At 41.5% G+C, this 19,671-nt stretch overlaps 1 protein-coding gene across 1 annotated transcript; it reads left to right on the forward strand.

Annotated features, from left to right (window-relative positions):
* The first annotated feature begins 362 nt into the window (after nucleotides 1–362).
* CRHBP (corticotropin releasing hormone binding protein) lies at nucleotides 363–18,991 on the forward strand. Its single transcript, XM_060761632.2, has 7 exons — nucleotides 363–679; nucleotides 1,796–1,889; nucleotides 7,415–7,572; nucleotides 10,039–10,249; nucleotides 13,241–13,389; nucleotides 14,710–14,827; nucleotides 17,995–18,991. The coding sequence occupies exons 1-7, from the start codon at nucleotides 605–607 to the stop codon at nucleotides 18,150–18,152; spliced, it is 963 nt and encodes a 320-aa protein (XP_060617615.2). The 5' UTR covers nucleotides 363–604; the 3' UTR covers nucleotides 18,153–18,991.
* Nucleotides 18,992–19,671: the final 680 nt, after the last annotated feature.

A 19,671-nucleotide genomic window follows, 5' to 3' on the forward strand; every position in this document is an offset into this window, starting at 1 on the left:
AACTTCCTAAGTGTGAGAACTGTTCAGCAGTGGAACTCTCTGCCCCGGGGTGTGGTGGAGGCTCCTTCTTTGGAGGCTTTTAAACAGAGGCTGGGTGGCCATCTGTCAGGGGTGATTTGAAGGCGATTTTCCTGCTTCTTGGCAGGGGGTTGGACTGGATGGCCCACGAGGTCTCTTCCAACTCTAGGAGTCTATGATTCCTTAGCCTTTTCGGCCAAGGAGTGCCTCTACCTTAGGGAACTACAAAGTGCCATCAAACTGAATTATTTCTGCAGTGCCGATGCACCCTGAACTCGGAGTGCGGACGACCTGGGGTGGAAGGAGGCTTCAGCGTCATTGCCACGCCATTGTCGCCCCGTTACCATGGGTTACCCGATCAGTCAGGGGACCGGGGTGCCTCCCCTTCCCAAGGGCTCTATAAAAAGCAGGTGTCGAGCGGGAAACGGGGAGAGAGAGAGAGAGAGAGAGAGAGACCCGGAGGAGCGGCTCGCCTGCTGCTCTCCTAACCCATCCGTCTATCCATCTCTGCACCAGCAGACAGAGAGGCGACTTCCACGCTCCTTCCCTCCTCGGCAGGAGAAGCACAAGTTCCAGCATCCCCGGCATGGAGCTCCGGATCGCGGGTCCCCTCGTCCTCCTCTTCCTGGCTGCCCTGGAAGGAGAGAGCAGGTATTTCGAGGTAAGAACAGACCGAGGTGCTGGCTTCCCCTTCCCTGTCCGCTGGAGGGGAGTTTGGGGTCTTCCAGGGCTGCCATTTGATGCCTCTTTAACTTCCTTGGCTCCCTGCTATGGAATCGTGGCATTTTGCAAGGTTTTTAGCCTTCTCTGCCAAAGAGCGACTTCCCAAGTCCTGGGATTCCATAGCATGAGCCATGGCCACCGAAGGGGTGTCGAACCGGGTTAATTCTAGGTGTAGAGGCACCCAGAACGGGATGGCGGTCAGAGGGCTCCCTGCCATGGAATAGTGGCAGCTGTAGTTTTGCAAGATCTTTAGCCTTCTCTGCCAAAGAGCGACTTCCCAAGTCCTGGGATTCCATAGCATGGAGCCATGGCCACCGAAGGGGTGTCGAACCGGGTTAATTCTAAGTGTAGAGGCATCCAGAACGGGATGGCGGTCAGAGGGCTCCCTGCTATGGAATAGTGGCAGCTGTAGTTTTGCAAGGTCTTCAGCCTTCTCTGCCAAAGAGCGAGCTCCCAAGTCTCGGGATTCCATAGCATGGAGCCATGGCCACCAAAGCGGTGTCGAACTGCGTTAATTCTAGGTGTAGAGGTACCCAGAACGGGATGGCAATCAGAGATGGGCTTGGCGAGAGAGAAAGGGTGTGCTTACATTAATTTTAGAGCTCCCGGTGGAGCAGTTAAACTGCTGAGCTGATGAACTTGCTTACCGAAAGGTATCTGGTTCGAATCCTGGGTGCGGGGTGAGCTCCCGCTGTTAGCCCCAGCGTCTGCCAACCTAGCAGCTCAAAAAAAAAAAAAAAAGCAAATGTGAGTAGATCAATAAGTACCGCTCCTGCGGGAAGGTATCGGCATTCCATGCAGCCATGCCGGCCACATTACGTTGGAGGTGCCTACGGACAACGCCGGCTCTTCGGCTTAGAAATGAAGATGAGCACCAACCCCCAGAGTCGAACACGACTAGACTTAATGTCAGGGGGAAATCTTTACCTTTACATTAATATCGAACCAACTGCGGACACCCCCCATCATCGCCTTGCGCCCTGGCAATTCAAAGTGCCCTGTTGAGGCAAGGGCTCAGGTGTGTGAGTAGCCCGCTTTGTGTCTCTCTCCGCAGGTGAGGAAGGAGGAGGAGGAGGAGCCCGTCCTGATGCTCCGCTCCGAGTGGAAGAGGGAACTGGCCGAAGGGCAGCTCTACCGGCGGTCCCTGCGTGAGTCCCGCGCTTCGGAAGAAGGAAGGGCTCGTCTGCACTGGAGAAGGGAGGCGGGATGAGACCCTGCTTCAGCCTGGGCTCGGTGCTATGCGATCAGGGGAGCTGTCCTTTGACGAAGGTCTTGAGCCTTCCGTGATTCCATAGCATTGAACCAAGGCAGAGAAACAGTGTCAAATTGCATTAATTCTAGATGCGAGTTGGTTGGCTGTTTTGGAGAACCCAAGTCCTAGTCCTCCGTGGAACTAGAGCAGGCATTGGCCAATTTGAGCCCTCCAGGTGTTTTGGACTTCAACTCCTACTATTCCTAACAGCCTCAGGCCCTTCCCTTTCCGACTGAGAGGGAAAAGTAAGGGGCCAGAGGCTGTTAGGAATTATGGGAGTTGAAATCCAGAACAGATAAGCTAGGGCTGCTTCTGTGTTTCCTTCACTGCAGCTGACATCTCATCATCACCAGCTACTGTGTGGTCCAGGGAGGAAGCCCTCCATCGAGGAGAAAAAGTCAAACCTACAAGTCAATGTCCCTCTAGTTCAGATATGGTCCAACTACATCCCTCTAGTACAAACATGGACCTCATGTACAGAGGAAGAATTGTTGGAGGCTACAGACAATGCCATTGCTGTTGCCCGTTTTTGGTCAAAAGATATTTAGCCACCTGCACTCCTTCTATTTTTATCAGTTTTATACTAATTTATGCAATGCTTTTGATACAAAATAAATAAATAAATAAATAAATGGGCAAACTTCACCCCCCCCCCCAAGGTGTTTTGGACTTCAACTTTCACAATTTCCAGCAACCTACGGCCATAGGATCTCAAGAATTGTAAGAGCTGAAGTCCAAAACACTTGAAGGGATGAAGTTTGCCTATACCTGAACTAGAGAATGAGCACACTTCAGTCCTTCAGGTGTTTTGGACTTCAACTCCCACACTTTCCAGGAGCCTACGGCCGTAGGATCTTAAGACTTGTGGGAGTTGAAGTCCAAAACACCTGGAGGGCTGAAGTTTGCCCATACCTGAACTAGAGCATGAGAGAACTTAAGTCCTTCAATTGTTTTGGACTTCAACCTCCACAATTTCCAGCAATCTACGGCCATAGAATCTCAAGAATTGTGAGAGCTGAAGTCCAAAACACCTGGAGAGACGACGTTTGCCCATGCCTGAACTAGAACATGAGAAAATGTCAGTCCCCCAGGTGTTTTGGACTTCAACTCCCAAAATTTCCAACTGCCTACATCCCTAGAATGTTAAGAACTGTGGGAGTTGAAGTCCAAAACACCTGGAGGGGTAAAGTTGGCCCGTGCCTGAACTAGAGGGACATTAATTTGCAGGTTTGACTCTTTCTCCTCGAGGGAGGGTTTCCTCCGCAGACCACATAGTAGTTGATCATGATGAGATGTCAGCTGCAGTGAGGGAAACACAGAATTAGCCCTAGCTTATCTGTTTCATTTCACCTGTCAATTTATGGGAACCATGAAGTTTTCTTAAGCAAGGGCTATTCAGAGAGGGTTTTGCCAACTCCTTTTGAAACAGAGCTTACAGTATTTGCGATGGTCTTCCATCTAAGTACTAAAGCTCTCTCACTTAGGCTTCCAAGATCAATCAGGATCTGCTGCATTTAGGACATTTAGACTGCTCACAAGTAGAGTAGGGGTCCCATGAGGGGTAAAATGTCCACCCAATCCCATCAGAAAGCCTGAAAAGTCTTCAGATAACCATTTATCTCCCCCTCCCCACACCCATCACTTAACCTGGGATGCCAAAAGAAGTGGTTGATCCTACCAAGTTCATCTCTAAAGAGTAAAAGAGGGAGAAAGAGTGGGAGACCAATAGCCATTTGGGAGCCTCCTTTTGAGTATTTAGGAATGCAGGTGAAAGGCCATGTACAGAATGCATTTCTGAAACAATAGAATGGGGTTTGTTTGTCTTGAAGGGTTTGTTGTAGTTGTGTGTCTTCAGTACTCTGCTGACATATGACAACTCTAATATGATGGGGCTTTCTTGGCAAGATTTGCTCAGTGTAGGGTTGCCTTTGCCTTCCTCTAAACCAGTGTTTCCCAGCCTGTGGTCCATAGACCACCAATGGTCTGCAAGAACGAAAATATGGTCCGTAGCCTTACCATTACTACACTGAAGCCTCAAAACCAAAACCCTCTTATAGTGCCAAGGCAAAGGGGATGTCAGGAGGGGAGAGGCTGACTATCCACAAAAGATTACTACTACCACATCAGTTCTAAATCATTAAATAGGGTTACAGGCTGTGCTTGATGGGGTTACACTCCCTCTGAAGGAGCATGTTCGCAGTTTGGGAGAGATCCTGGACTCATTGCTGAGCCTGGAATCCCAGGTCTCAGTGGTGGCCAGGGGAGCTTTTGCACAATTAAAACTTGTGCGTCAACTGCACCCATATCTTGGGAGGTTGGATTTGGCTATGGTGGTCCATGCTCTGGTTACACCCCAAATAGATTACTGCAACACACTCTACATGGGGTTGCCACTGAAGACTGTTCAGAAGCTTCAGCTAGTCCAATGCTCAGCAGCCAGGTTGCTTACGGGAGCGGGATATCAAGAGCGTACATTGCCCTTACTACACCAACTCCACTGGCTGCCAATTAGCTTCCGAGCACAATTCAAAACCCTTAACGGTTCTGGCCCAGTTTACCTGTTTGAACATATCTCCCTCTACAAACCTCCTAGGACCCTAATATTATCTGGTGAGGCCCTGCTCTCAGTCCCTCCACCATTGCAATCACATTTGGCGGGAATGAGAGACAGGGTCTTCTCTGTGGTGGCCCCTCAGCTATGGAATTCCCTCCCAAATGAGATCAGATCTGCTCCATAACTCCTGATCTTCTAGAAAAAAATGAAATCCTGGTTGTGGTATCAAGCGTTCATGGATTAGACTGACCTGCTGGCAAAGATACAGTTTTATTGGACTATGATGGACTGCTTTTAGGATGACAACTTAAATCGGCAAACTGTTTTAATGTTTTTATATTGTTTTATTATAATATGTATATTTATGCTTGTTTTACTATGTTGTTGGTACTGTGCTGTGTTGGTTGGTAGCTGCCCTGAGTCCCTCTAAGGAGGTTGCGATAGGACGGGATACAAATATCCTAAATAAATAAATAAATAAATATGGTTTTCTGTGGGTGAGCAGATGGCGACTACTGGATGGCATATGTTCTGTATCAAAAACTAGAGCTGATGTAGTCTATCCAATGCAATTTTCCGAATCAGCACCTCAAATAACCAAACCAAATCTAACGTTGACCAAAAACTGATTTGTAACCCTTTTGGTACTAATGTTAGAGAATGGTTCCTGGTCAAAAAAAAGTTGGGAATCACTGCTCTAAACCTGAGAAATTCTTGCCCCAGATCATCCATCCATAGGTGTCCATGTCTGGGGGTGGATTTTGAACTCTAATCTAAGGAGTTGCAGTCGCACTCAACCCAATGCACCATTATAGCTTACTTGAAGAGACAATTTCATAGCTATCCTCTTTTATAGCTGCAGAATGAAGAAGGGAAGAAATTGATAGGAACAGAGTGTCAAACTCCCTCTTCTAATTAGCTGCCAATCTGTCTTATTCTCTTCTTCCAGGTAGCATTATCTTGCATTCCTGTTACCAACTAACAAGGATAGTCAGCATGCAGCATCCCTCATTGTGTGTAAAGAGAGAGAAGAAGGGGTCTAGTGTGCAACAGGTTCCAATTTCAACAGTTCTTTTCCTTCTCTTCCTCAACCTCCATTTATGTTTGCAAAAAGAAAAAAAAAACCCCAGCTCAGTCTACCTCAAGACCCAAAAGGCACCACATCATGTTTGATTTTGGAAGCCACACAGAGTCAGTACTTGAATGCCAAGGGATACCAGTTCCTGTTGGCTGTATTGGAGGAAGGAAACAGCAAAGCCACTTTTGAACATTCCTCACCTTTAAAAAAAAATCCTATAAAATTAACGTGGTTACCATAAGTTTAGCTTGAAGGCACACAGACACTCAGAGCTCAGTGTTTTCAATATTTTCAGAAGGACATGGGAATTGTTAACTATGCCATGCCAGTAAGATTGCTTGAAAAATGGTGATGTGTGGCACCCCACCTGTTGCAGGATGCCACACTACAACTCTCATTCACACTACACACCCAGCATAGGCACTAGCTGCCAATCATCAGTGCTGAACTTTTGCAGAGATGGGGTGCTCCAGGTGTGCTCATGGCAATCCCAGGTTGAAATGTAAGCCCTGGAAATCATGGATCACTTGGGAAGGCCAACTATAAATCATTATTTCATGGGAAGGATAGTGTGGTTGACACCTTAGAAAAATGGGCGTAGTTATATTTATATTTTTAATGTACCAAACATACCAAGTTTGTATGAAAATGTGACTCTATTTCCTGTGCTGGTCAATGACCGAAATAAATGATTTGATTTGATTTGGCATGCTTTCCTGAATAAAAAGAAGGAGGAAGTGATGTACTGAAAGCTAAAATAGGAAGATCTGCCATTGTGCTGTTTTTCTGACAGCATTTTGGTTTTGGCAGACCTGAAGAAGACATGGACTACCTGTTCATCTGTTGTCCACTTTGATGGGCAGCATGTTTCTGGGTTCTCAAACGGAGTCTTTCACATCACTTGCTACCATAAATTCTCTCCAAAGCACACACAATACTGTACATAGCTGTAATTTAAATTTAAATTGTCACCTGTTGAGATACTAAATCCCACTTTAAAGTTGACATTAATATGTGGACAATCAAGGGCCAGATTTCACATTCTTACATATTCTCCCTTACAGGGCAGAATATCAAGGCAGAAAATCCACAATATCTGCTTTTTAACTGGATTATCTGAGTCCACACTGCCATATATTCCAGTTCAAAGCTGAAAATGTGGGATTTTATTCAGCTGTGTGGAAGGGGCTTAGACAGTTTCTTTAAAGTTCAGATTAAAAGAAAGATCAGATTCCCAACCATGTTGGCATGGGAAATAAATTGTTATTCACCTGTTACTGACTTATCTTTTGCATGAAGTAACAAATGTTTGGCTTTCATTAAGGATACACACCACACACACGTCTTAACTATGAGTAGTTTGTAAATCAGATGTTTGTAACTCAAGGATTGGCTGCAGTCATGTATTAAAGTGTTGAGAGTAAGTGATATGAGCATTTGACTATGACTTTGGAGACTAGGATTCATTTTCCTGCTTGGACGTGGAATCTCCTTGGTGACTTTGGGCACTCTATCAGCCCTCAAAGATCCTGTGATGGATTAGCCTTAAGATTGAGATAAGTTGGAAAGTGTGTTGCTTTAAAATGACTGAGATTTATTTTTGGGTGAGTGAGGACTGCCAGGTCCAATTTATAGGCACTGGGGGAATAGAAAGTTCCTTAAAAATACATATATGCTTTCACATTTCATGAATGACTTGTATATGTTATACTGTGTTACCTTGTGCTTAAGTACAAAATGTGAAGTGAAACTCAGCCATCACTTTGAGGTCTTCCATTCTCTTCTGCAGGTTGCATTGACATGCTGAGTATAGAAGGGCAGTTCACCTTCACTGCTGACCAGCCCCAGCTGCACTGTGCTACGTTCTTCATAGGGGACCCACAAGAGTTAATCACGCTTGACTTTGATTTCATCAACATTGACTGTCAAGCAGGAGACTTTCTGAAGGTTTGCAATAACTTTTTTGTTCAGGAAGGGCTTTCCAAAAGGCATGAGCAGTAGTCGACCATGGTGTCAGTTGTGTGCCTTAGGATCATGATGGTACAAAGAGGGCTCAAAATAATGACAGATGGTTCTACCAAAGATGTGATTCATCATGAAGGTTGCAAATAGAAACACCCTTGAAACCAGACCTGGGAAAAAAGGAAAAATCATAAAATGACATGGTCACTGTGCATACGGCTTGGGGGATTCAGGGAATTATACTCCAAATAAATATTAATTCTATTAAATGTAAATAATTAAATTTCAATGTAATACAAGTAAAGAACGATGAATGTTACATTTCTTCTTTCTTTGTAGGATCTCAGGGTGGTTTACATATACTATTTTATCCTCACAGCAATTCTGTGAGATCAGTTAAGCTGAGTGGAAGGGTGATTGGCTCAAGCTCATTGAATATATCAGCTGAGTTGCTGTGAGTTTTCCAGGCTGTATGGCCATGTTCCAGAAGCATTCTCTCCTGAGGTTTCACCCACATCTACGGCAGGCATCCCCAGAGGTTGTGAGGTATATTGAAAACTAAGCAAGGGAGATTTATATATCTGTTGAAGGTCCAGGGTGGGAGAAATTGCAACAGTCACACTTGCCTCCAACAGACAAGAGTTCTTTCTCCCACCCTGAACCTTCCACAGATTTATAAACCTCAGTTGCCTAGTTTCCAATAGACCTCACAACTTCTGGAACATGGCCCTACAGCCTGGAAAACTCAGAGCAATCTAGTGATTCCAGCCATGAAAGCCTTTGACAATATATTAGCTTTTTGACTGAATGGGAATTTAAACCTGGATCTTCCAGATGTAGTGTAAAATTCTAATTGATCACTGATATGACATGGTCACTGTTATATCATGGCTGTCCTGAGTACAGAAATCTTTGTACATCAAAGCTTGCTCAGCAATAAAATTAAAGAAAGCAAATCTCAAGTAGTCACAAATCAGGCTGTGGGATTACTAATAAATGTATGCATTGGATTTAAATTTACAAAAATGTATGCTATAGTACATTAATAGTATTTAAGGTGCCACAAGATTGTTTGTCTGTTAATGTAATAAACTAACCTAGCTACAAATCTGGTGTACCTTTAAATTTCCCTGTACTTAAAGCTGGGATTTAGAAAACTTTTAGATTTCTCTATACATTTTAAAGGCAAAGAGGAATCAGAGTGGAAAATGGTTCAGATAATATTGTAGCATCTACATAATTTATGGCTGACTGCAAGAATTTTTGGAGCAGGGCCATTGAGAGTAACACACTTTTTTCCCAGAAAGTGTTTGGGGAGGGGAGAACTAGGAGCCAGCAGCTGTTTCTTTGTATCTGGCACAAACTTCAAAGTGAGACACTTAGGAAAGTAACAGCTGAAAACCAGCCTCTTGCTACACAGTCACACAAATGTCACTCAATTGGCACCCCATATAGATCACTTCGATTGCTTCAGGTTTAAATGTCAGGCTTCAGAAATTTGTTTCCTCTAATTAAGGACATTTGAAGTATTAAAACATTTGAAGTAGAAAACTACAGCAAATGTCAAAATAATTAACTGCTGCTGTTTGAAGTGCTGACTTTACTGTTGATGTTAATATCATGTCTTACATGGAATTGATTGGATTAAATTATTGATTAGTAGTAAGAACTGGGTAGGTGAGGAACAGTTGTATGAACAAAACCAAACAAAACAATGAACTGTTCTGCAACAAAAAAAAATACCATTCCTACCTTCATTCACTGGTATTATATATGTCCAGTAGTCACTTTTTGGTAGGAGCCCCCAGTGGCACAATGGGTTAAACCCTTGTGCCGGCAGGACTGCTGACCAAAAGGTGGCAGTTCGAATCCGGGGAATGAGGTGAACTTCCATCTGTCAGCTCCAGCTTCCCATGCAGAACATGAGAGAAGCCTCCCACAGGATAGTAAAACACCCAGGCATCCCCTGGGCAACGTCCATGCAGATGGCCATTTCTCTCACATCAGAAGTGACTTGCAGTTTCTCAAGTCACTCCTGATACACACACCCACACAAACTTTTCAGAAATTGTCTTTGAATATCAGCAATGGCCTTTAACCCTCACGAACACCTCCCAAACCTAGAATTTTGTTTTGCTGAAGACTCCACGAGACACATAGCACCTTTCATACATACTTATGGGATACTGGAGTTTGTAGTTTGGCACCAGAGAAGTTTTCTAAGAATTGTAAATGTTTTGCCTCTCTCACAAACCTCAGGATTCCACGCCAGTTAAAGTTGAATGCAATAGTTTTAAAATGCAAAAGTCTCAGAAGTGTTGACAATCTAAATCAATGTTGTATATAAAACCTCCATATTCTAGCTACTTGCTATTTCCAGGTTTGGGTGAGTGGGGACAGACAAAAGCAACTTGGAGAAAATCAAAACACTCTATTTGTGTATTCCTCTAGGTGTTTGATGGTTGGATACTGAAAGGTGAGAAGTTTCCTAGCTCCTTGGACCATCCTCTTCCCACTTCGGAAAGATACGTAGATTTTTGTGAAGTTGGTCAAATCAAAAGTGCTATCAGATCATCGCAGAATGTAGCCATGATCTTCTTCAGGATTCATGATCCAGGAAATGGATTTGCATTAACAGTAAAGAAAAAGCCCAATCTTTTCCGTAAGTTTTGTTTCACATATCCATCTGTGTCACAAGGGAAGTGGGGGAATGCGGGTGTTGGAGTCAGGCAATAGGAAGGGATATACATAAACAATTCAAGAGAGATATTGACAAGCTGGAATGTGTCCAGAGGAGAGCGACTAAAATGATAAAAGGTCTGGAGAACAAGCCCTATGAGGAGCGGCTTAAGGAGCTGGGCATGTTTAGCCTGAAGAAGAGAAGGCTGAGAGGGGATATGATAGCCATGTATAAATATGTGAGAGGAAGCCACAGGGAGGAGGGAACAAGCTTGTTTTCTGCTTCCCTGGAGACTAGGACGCGGAACAATGGCTTCAAACTACAAGAGAGGAGATTCCATCTGAACATGAGGAAGAACTTCCTGACTGTGAGAGCCGTTCAGCAGTGGAACTCTCTGCCCCGGAGTGTGGTGGAGGCTCCATCTTTGGAAGCTTTTAAACAGAGGCTGGATGGCCATCTGTCAGGGGTGATTTGAATGCAATATTCCTGCTTCTTGGCAGGGGGTTGGACTGGATGGCCCATGAGGTCTCTTCCAACTCTTTGATTCTATGATTCTATGATTCTATGAATGTTGTGGTAAAGCCTCTTACAGCCCAGACTTAAAGATTTGTTGTGCCAGTGAACAAAATGCATTGGGTGCAATATGTATCATGATATCCTGCCAGTGCAGGGCTCTTATCCTGCAATTGCAGCCAGTCATAGTATTGCAGATGTCATCTTGAAGTATGCTTCCCCTTCTTCAAAAATCACCTTGAATCGTGTGGTGTAAATTCAAATAAATGCATCATTTTCAGTAGTAATATTTCAGTTCATGCCATTTTTTGTGCTGCTTATAAAAAGCAACACATTTTTAGACAGATCCATATGTATTTAAAATATCCTCTACTTTGATTCTTAAAATCCTGTCTTAACTAGATCAGCTCAAATATTTAATTTATTCAGTTTTACTTATTTATGAAATTTCTTGATCATGTTCTATGCATAGCATGTAAGATAGTCTAGTATTAGATACAAATGATTTAAAACAATGGCAAGGATTAAACAGAAATAAAAGGTGTGCAACAACAAGAAAGTGAAGAGTAGGCTAAAACATGTTTCTAAATTCCAGGAGCAAATAGTAAAGGTTTGACCTGGTACTGAAATATTGTACCATAAATTCTAGCTGTGGTACTCTGAAAAGAATATTCCATATTAGGGGCACCACTACAGAAAAGCCCTGGTTTGGGAGATAATAATAATACACTTTATTTATACTCTGCTTTATCTCCCTGGAGGGATTCAGAGCAGATTACAGTATACACATATAAGGCAAACATTCAGTGCCTTTTACACAGTGAACAACAATGACATACAATACACAGACAAAGGTAAAGGCCTTCCCCTCCCATCTCCGGTGCCTGGAGGCGATGCTCAACTTTGGCCATGGGGAGGGGCTCTTCTTCCATTTTTCCATGCCAAGGAGCCTGTTGTCCATAGACATCTACAATCATGTTGCCAGCATGTCTGCATGGGGCACCCTTTTATCTTCCTGTTGAGGCAGTACCTATTGATCTACTTGCATTATATGCTTTAGAACTGCTAAGTTGTCAGAAGCTAGGGCTGACAGCGGGAATGCAGCCTGACTTGCAGCTTTGAACTGCCAACCTCCAGGTCAGCAGATTTCCTGGAGCTAACAGTTGAACCCACTGCGCTACTGCATGGTTCACATGTTTACAACAGCAGCAACAAAAAAAGTATTAAAGTATAGGGCTTTCGCCCATAAAGCCCTGAATGGTTCTGGACCAGCTAACCTGTCTGAATGTATCTCCTGCTATGAACCATCGCAAAGTCTAAGATCAATGGGAGAGGCCCTGTGCTTGATCCCACCATCCTCGCAAGCATGACTGGTGGAGATGAGAGACAGGGCCTTCTCAGTGGTGGCCCCTTGCCTGTGGAACTCTCTACCAAGTGACATTAGATTGACCCCCTAACCCTAACCTTCCCTCTTGTCCTTTAGAATTAAACTCAAAACCTAGTTATGGGACCAAGCATTAAAATGGTAAAAGCAGCAATTTAGAATGTTACCCAATTTGTGTGAATGACAACAGACTGACCTGGACTATGATTTCAAACTTGCATGATTTAAGCAATGTTTTAGTAATTTTAAAGCATTAACAAATTGTTTTTAATTACTTTTATTCTTTATTACTGTTGTTGGCATTGAATGAATGCTTGCTGTGAAGCCACCCTGAGTCCCCCTCCGGGGGTGAGAAGGACGGGATACAAATATGCAAAATAAATAAATGAATGAATAAATGATCATCATGCATTCATCCAGGTGCTAAATGAGCCAGAGCCTCTTTAACATTTGAAATCCAAAAATACACACCACCATGATGATAAAAATGACTATGTAATAGGTAGTTCCAATATCCACCATGAACCACAGTTCTCAGCATTGTGAGAAACCATGACTGTTAAACTGATACAAAATCATCATGCCAGTGATTCTCAAACTCCATGTCCCATAAACTTTATTTGCTTTGACCAGCGATCACAGATTTTGGGAGCTGAAATCCAAAACACTTGGAAGACTTGAATTTTGAAAACATATCAAGATGTATCTTTACATTTCCCCAAAAACATTTGGGTCCGTATGGGTTATATTACAGAAACTGTTCAGAGAGAGCATGCAATTAATCCTCTCTTGGCAAGCACCATACAGTAGTCCTAATCTAAACTGACATCCTTCAGATTTGCCTTTGGGATATGTTTTGTAGAGACAAAAGACAGATGCTCACACAATCACCATTCTGATCCTGGCACTGAATGTTTGCCTTTGTTTGTTGGAAATTGCCCTGGGTCCTCATGGGGAAATAGGGCAGGATATAAATAAAGTTTATTTATTTATTTGAGACATCAGATAAAGTTTGCATTGTGTTTCACTCAATAGATTGTGACTAAGTAATTCTGTATCTTTCCCCTGTACTAAAGCTTGCAATGTCATCTCTCAGACTCCTGTTGGAAGGTTTACCATGGTCATTCCTCATCAACACAGAAACTGCAGTTTTTCCATCATCTACCCAGTGATGATAAAAATATCTGATCTTATGCTGGGACATTTGAATGGCCTCCAATTAAAGGTAAGTTGCTTCTTCAAAGAAATGAAGACACTTTGATGTGTTTTTAGTATAGCTATATGTTTTCTTATTCATGATCTACACAAGTGGTTCTCAACCTGTGGGTCCTCAGATGTTTTGGCCTTCAACTCCCAAAAATCCTAACAGGTGGTAAACTGGCTGGGATTTCTGGAAGTTGTGGGCCAAAACATCCGAGGACCCTTCAACTCAAGGTAAAAACCTTTAGTATGCTTGGAAATGTTCCAACATCATCACTGCAGAAGATTTATGACCCTAATCTGCTAATCCTGTGGTTTTGATCCTCCAGTTGCTTTGAACTCTGACTCCCAGAAATACCAGCCATCTACCCAGCAGTTAGGAATTGTGGGAGCTGAAGTCCAAAACCTCTGGAGGACCAAAGGTTGGTAACTGCAGTTCTAAGCAGAGCCAAAATATACAGATCCAAAATCCAAACATATACATCAATTGACAGAATTAACACTACTGCCAGAATATGCTTTTGATGACCTCAATCTAGAACAAATGTAGAGATGCATGGAAGAATAGTGAAAACCTATTGTGTGAGTGGATGCCCACTTGGTTAATATTGGGTGGAAGCCGTCTTTGATGGGTTTTAAAGGGACTTTTACCTATTAAGTCCTTTAGTTATTACTAGCTATCTCCTACCACACATTGCTGTGGCCCAGTCTGTGTATATGTGTTTTGTGTGTGTATATACATGTGTATATATTTGTGTATATGTGTATGTATGTGGTTTTATGCATGCACTGTAATATATATATATATATATATATATATATATATATATATTGCTTTTAAGTCTCTCCTGCTGTGTTTTTCAGTATTTTTATGAGTGATAGCCACTTGTTGGCCTGATAGGTGTATTGTGTCCAAATTTGGTGTCAATTCACCCAGTGGTTTTTGAGTTTTGTTAATCCCACAAATGAACATTACATGTTTATTTATATAGATGGAGCGATTCACCAATAATACTAAACTGATATGAAATCTTCTCCAAGTAAAAGTTGCTATCATTAATCTTTGTAATAATGGCCACATCATGATAGTGATATCTGTCTGGACTACATGAATCCAACAGCATCTATTCTCCCACTTTTAGTGAGGTTTGTTTGGGTGTTTTGTTGTTAATCATCCAGTATTTATTTCTGATCTTAATTAATTTCAAATGACAATCTCAATCAAACTTAAAAGCAGCTGAATTCTTTAGGTGAATCCCATTTACTAAAAAATCTTATATAAAAACATTCACTTTGTTCTATGTTCTTGCACTTTATTCTGCCTTTCTATCTCTCTTTTTAATAGAAGCCCTCCACAGGCTGTGGTGGAGTTGGAGATTTTGTGGAGCTGTTGGGAGGAAATGGGTTGGACCCTTCTAAGATGTTCCCTTTAGCAGATCTGTGTCACTCCTTTCATGGCCCAGGTGAGTCCTTTTTTCATGTCTCTTGTGCAAATGTCTTCAGCGAATGAAAATCTGTTAAGTTCTAAATAGATTTGTTGTTACTTGCCCGTCTCACTGGCATAATGTTATGCTTTGTGGTGCTGTGCTGGTACGGTTGTCTGTTGGGTCCATTCTGTACAGTTGTCTTCTCCAATCTGATAGCCTCCAGAACATTTTCACCATGTTTCCTACCATGGTCAAGTGTGTGGGACCATGGGAGCTGACATCCAAAATATCTGGAAAGCACTGGATGGAGGAAAAAGTTTGGGTGTAATTTCTCAGAGAGGAGGGAGTAACAATTTGCCAGAGCTGTTCTTGACATTTTATGAATGAAGTCTTAGGTCTGAAACTGAAAAGCATAATGGATAACCTTTGGTGGGTCCTGGTTTAGTCTTAATTCCAAAGTACTGATTTGGCATCAATGCAATAAACATGAAGTTTGTTTTTCTGTTACTTAGACATGTACAAAGTGTGTAGAAATTTTTTTAAAAAAGACATGTAAATTTTAAAAAGTGACTACTTATAGGTGAAAAAAAGTGGTTAGTTGTCATAGTTGCCATTATAAAAATAATTGTGCTTTCCCATTTCTTAGGTGTAAATAAACAGTGTTAATTACTTTAACAAGTCCAGTATGCTTTGAGTATAAAAATGCTCCTTCCTTTGACTTTGGCCCCATCTACAATGCCATATAACGCAGAAGTTTGAATCTGCATTATATGGTCAGTGTAGACTCATATCATGAAGTTTAACTACATTGAACTGCATCATATGAGTTTAGGCTGACCATATAATGCAGGTTAAGACTGCATTATATTAATAATTGGATTAAGAACCAATTACAGCTAACCATTTATTTGTTAACTACAGCTTGAAACTTTGCTTTCTTTTTGTTAATTTTTAGTGGCCACCAAAATTAATTACTATCAGATCTACTGTTATTGTTGTGAAGTATTTGATTTATTGCATCAATTAATATTTTAACTGTTACTTTTAAAATAAGCCATAGGCAGGCTGCACACCGCAGCTTCTATTCTATGCAAACCTTTCAAGAGTTAAAAACCAGCCAATTTTATTGCAAAGCCTTACTATGTTTTAAATAGCAACTTATCACCAATCTCTGACAACTAATTAGAGAAAATGGTGGAAGAAAAACAAAACAATGAGTCAAAATGAACTGTTGTCATGGGCTTCATTGCGTCAAAAGCAAAATGACAAGGATTTTCCCTTTGCTATTTGAAAAGCTCAATGAATTAACACAACACATTATTTTTCCATGTTAATTGCAAGTCCTGTTTGTTACTTCTAAGCTCCTTGATCATTACCTAGAATTAGTCATGATTCACACAAAAAGGGAAATTCAGTCATGCAATTATGTTGGAAGATTTCACGCAAGCATCTGCAATGCCACTGTATGATCATATTATTGAGTGAATGTGATATTCTGAAGGGCACAGTGCCTAAATAGGTTAAAGGAGGCATATAAATTAAACAAAAAATAAACTTACTCAGAAGATCAACTTCAAAATTTGGGTATGTGCCATTGTACATCACAGTATTGTTAAATGCTCCTGAAAAAGCAACTTTATGAAAGGGAAGCCAAAAATGTGAGTTCTGTACAAATACACATATAATGTATCTGGGTCACTGATGCAAGCTTTTGGTTTGTATAGAAGCGTAATCTCACAGATTATGTGAGGGTAGAGGCGCAACACGTTCTTCCCTCTTTTTTACATCCTAGAGTTATGGCATCCTGATACCATGGAGTCAATCAGATTTGATTTACGGACAGACCAGAGGTCAAATTAGATCATTTGAAGTGAGAACAATGTTTTTCTGGATTATTCAAATCAGTTTGGGAGGAAATAATGAACTGCAGGATTGCCTAAGTAGCCAATCAAACAGAGTACATGATTATGCGGGAAGCCCATTTAAAATGAGGGCAATGCTTTTAGAATACATAAAGCATTTAATCCCATTGTGAGGCAATCATTGGGAATCTTCTGGGGAGGCCCTGCTCTCGATCCCACTTTCTTCGGAGGTGCGACTGTTGGAGACGAGAGACAGAGCCTTCTCAGTGGTGGCCCCTTGGCTATGGAACTCTCTCCCCAGTGAAATTAAATCAGCTCCCTCCCTCCTGTCCTTCAGAAAGAAAGTGAAGACAGGGACATGGGACCAAGCTTTTGGACAGTAATCTGCAATGCAATAACTATGGGATAGTGCAATTTATGATTGGAATGGCTCCTGGAATACACCTTTGGACTGTGTGGTTTTTAAGTAACTGGTTTTAAGATTATGATGTTTTAATTATTGATTTTAATGCATATTGTTTGTTTTATCCTATGTATGTATATATGGCATCAAATTGTGCCTTTTTTGTGAGCCACCCTGAGTCCCCTTTGGGGTGAGAAGGGCGGGATATTTATTTATTTATGGCATTTCTACCCCACCTTTCTCTGCCCCAGAGGGGACTCAAGGTGGCTTACAAGTAGGCAACTGTAAGAAGCCATAAGATATGTACAATTACCAATACACAATAACAGTTATAAAATACATTAAAACAGTTTTAAAACATATAAAACAATACATTAAGAGTTAATCACATGGTCCATTAAACGTAGTCCGTCCGTTCCAGTTCATCGGTGCACATCAATTCCATATCTTTCTATTTCTCTTCTGAAGGTCATAGTGCCCAAATAGGAGAAAAGAGGTATATAAATTAAACAAAAATTTATAAATGCAGCAAATAAATAAGTTTCTAACCATGATGAATATGCCACAGGGCACTGCCCGTCCTGAAGAAATAGTCCAATCCAGTATAATATGGCTGGTTAAATATAGCATTTAAAAGGTTCCTCATATCTAGTTGCTCCTTGCATCACAAATATGGATCCACATGCATTTATAACCTACGTGTACGGTAATCAGTCCACTTCCTGTGCTTTCACAAACAACAGCTGTTCTGGATTAGAGCACTGAGTTATAAAGAGATCATATACAGCCTGTATTTTGAGAATGTATATATGGATGGTAAAGAAGTTGACTGGTCACTTAGAGTTCTTTCCAGTCTATAATTAGTTATTTCCAAATGATTTATATCAACGTGGTAGAGTTCCAAGCATAACACGTTGTTGATGTTTCTTTTTCACTAGCTCAAATGAAGGTTGGCTGTGACAACACAGTGCTGCGAATGGTCTCCAGTGGTAAACATATCAACCGTGTTACTTTTGAGTACCATCAGCTGGAACAGCATGAACTGGAAGTCAGAGAAGAGAACAGCCTTGAGGAGTTTTGTCTTTCGAGCATCTGAGAAGGCAGACAAGTCATTCTCGTCTGTAACACAGTTGATTTTGATCGGCCAACTTTATGAACCCTTTCTAGTGTATAAACACTTACCTTTTCATACTGAGTCATTCTTGCCATGATCAAAACAGTATTAATCCTAGCATTTCCAATATATTGTCCACCCCGTCACCAAGTGTGTTTAGTATTTCCACTGTACACAAATCCATATGGAATCCCAAAGCAGTACTTGTGTATGTGTACATCCATTGAGTCAAAGCAAAAGACAAGCACACACCACAGAATCTGGGTGCATGTTTACGATGCAAGTATTAGTTCAATATGTGTGCAACTTTTTCTAACTATTTTGAGGGCCCATGCAAAACGCAGAAGATGCTGAAAACCACTAAGCAATTTCTCTTCTGCATCAGTTACAAGCATTTAAAAGATACCGTTACTGAAATTACCCCTCAATTTTGTAAGAGAACATTCTGTATTTGTGTGTGAAAATTAATTGCTTGTTAATTTATTTAATACAAATGTATAGATGGTTGTTTTTAATAAAATTTATAGCATGAAAAACGTTTTCCTTCTACTGGCCCGGGCACTAATAAATACATGCAAAGTACTGTCAAAATCTAATTTCATTGATATTCTCCCTCCACCTTTTAAGTCTTATCAACTGGTATGTTGCCCGACTAAAAACAGCCACTGTGGGCTCCACTCACTACAAAGCTGGCAGACCATTACAGCGGCATTAACGTGGACATTAAAAAGAGATTGTAGAAATATTTAAAAACCTTTGAGAAATGTTTGAACATATTTTTACTATAGCAAAATAAATGGGCATAAGCATTAATGAAGAAAGACATGATTGTACAAAGAAATGTTTGTCCCTGAGCATTTATCTGGCTGTGGGAATCCCTGCTGGCAATGCAGTAAGATAATATTTCCAGAGGTACCATTAATAGTCAGGGCTCTCATATATTACACTGGTTTACAAATAGACACTTATTTCACATCTTTTTGCAACAAAGAGGGGAGAAGACTGGCGTAATCTACTGTTAGGTTTCTGGATTTCTATTTTTATTCAACACATGAAGTGAATTTGTATTAGATGAATTCATTAAGTGAATTTGTTTTAATCGTGTCAGAAGCAACTTGAGAAACTGCAAGTCTCTTCTTGTGTGAATGAATTGACTGTTTGCAAGGATGCTGCTCAGGAGACACCTGGATGTTTTGATGTTTTACCATCCTTGTGGGAGGCTTCTCTCATGTTACCACATGGTGAGCTGGAGCTGACAGAGGGAGCTCATCTGCACTCTCCCCATATTCGAACCTTCAACCTATCAGTCATCAGTCCTGCCGGCACAAGGATTTAATCCAGTGTGCCACCAGGGACTCCTGTCAGCTGGGGGTGACAGATGGGAGCTCACCCATCTTATGGATTCAAAACTGCTGACCTTCAGGTCAGCAGTTCAGCCAGCACAATGGTTATTAATCCATTATGCCACTACATTAAATGAATGAGGACTTCTAAATCCCAG

Source organism: Anolis sagrei, chromosome 2 (assembly GCF_037176765.1).
Source record: "Anolis sagrei isolate rAnoSag1 chromosome 2, rAnoSag1.mat, whole genome shotgun sequence".
Classification (NCBI taxonomy): Eukaryota; Metazoa; Chordata; class Lepidosauria; order Squamata; family Dactyloidae; genus Anolis; species Anolis sagrei.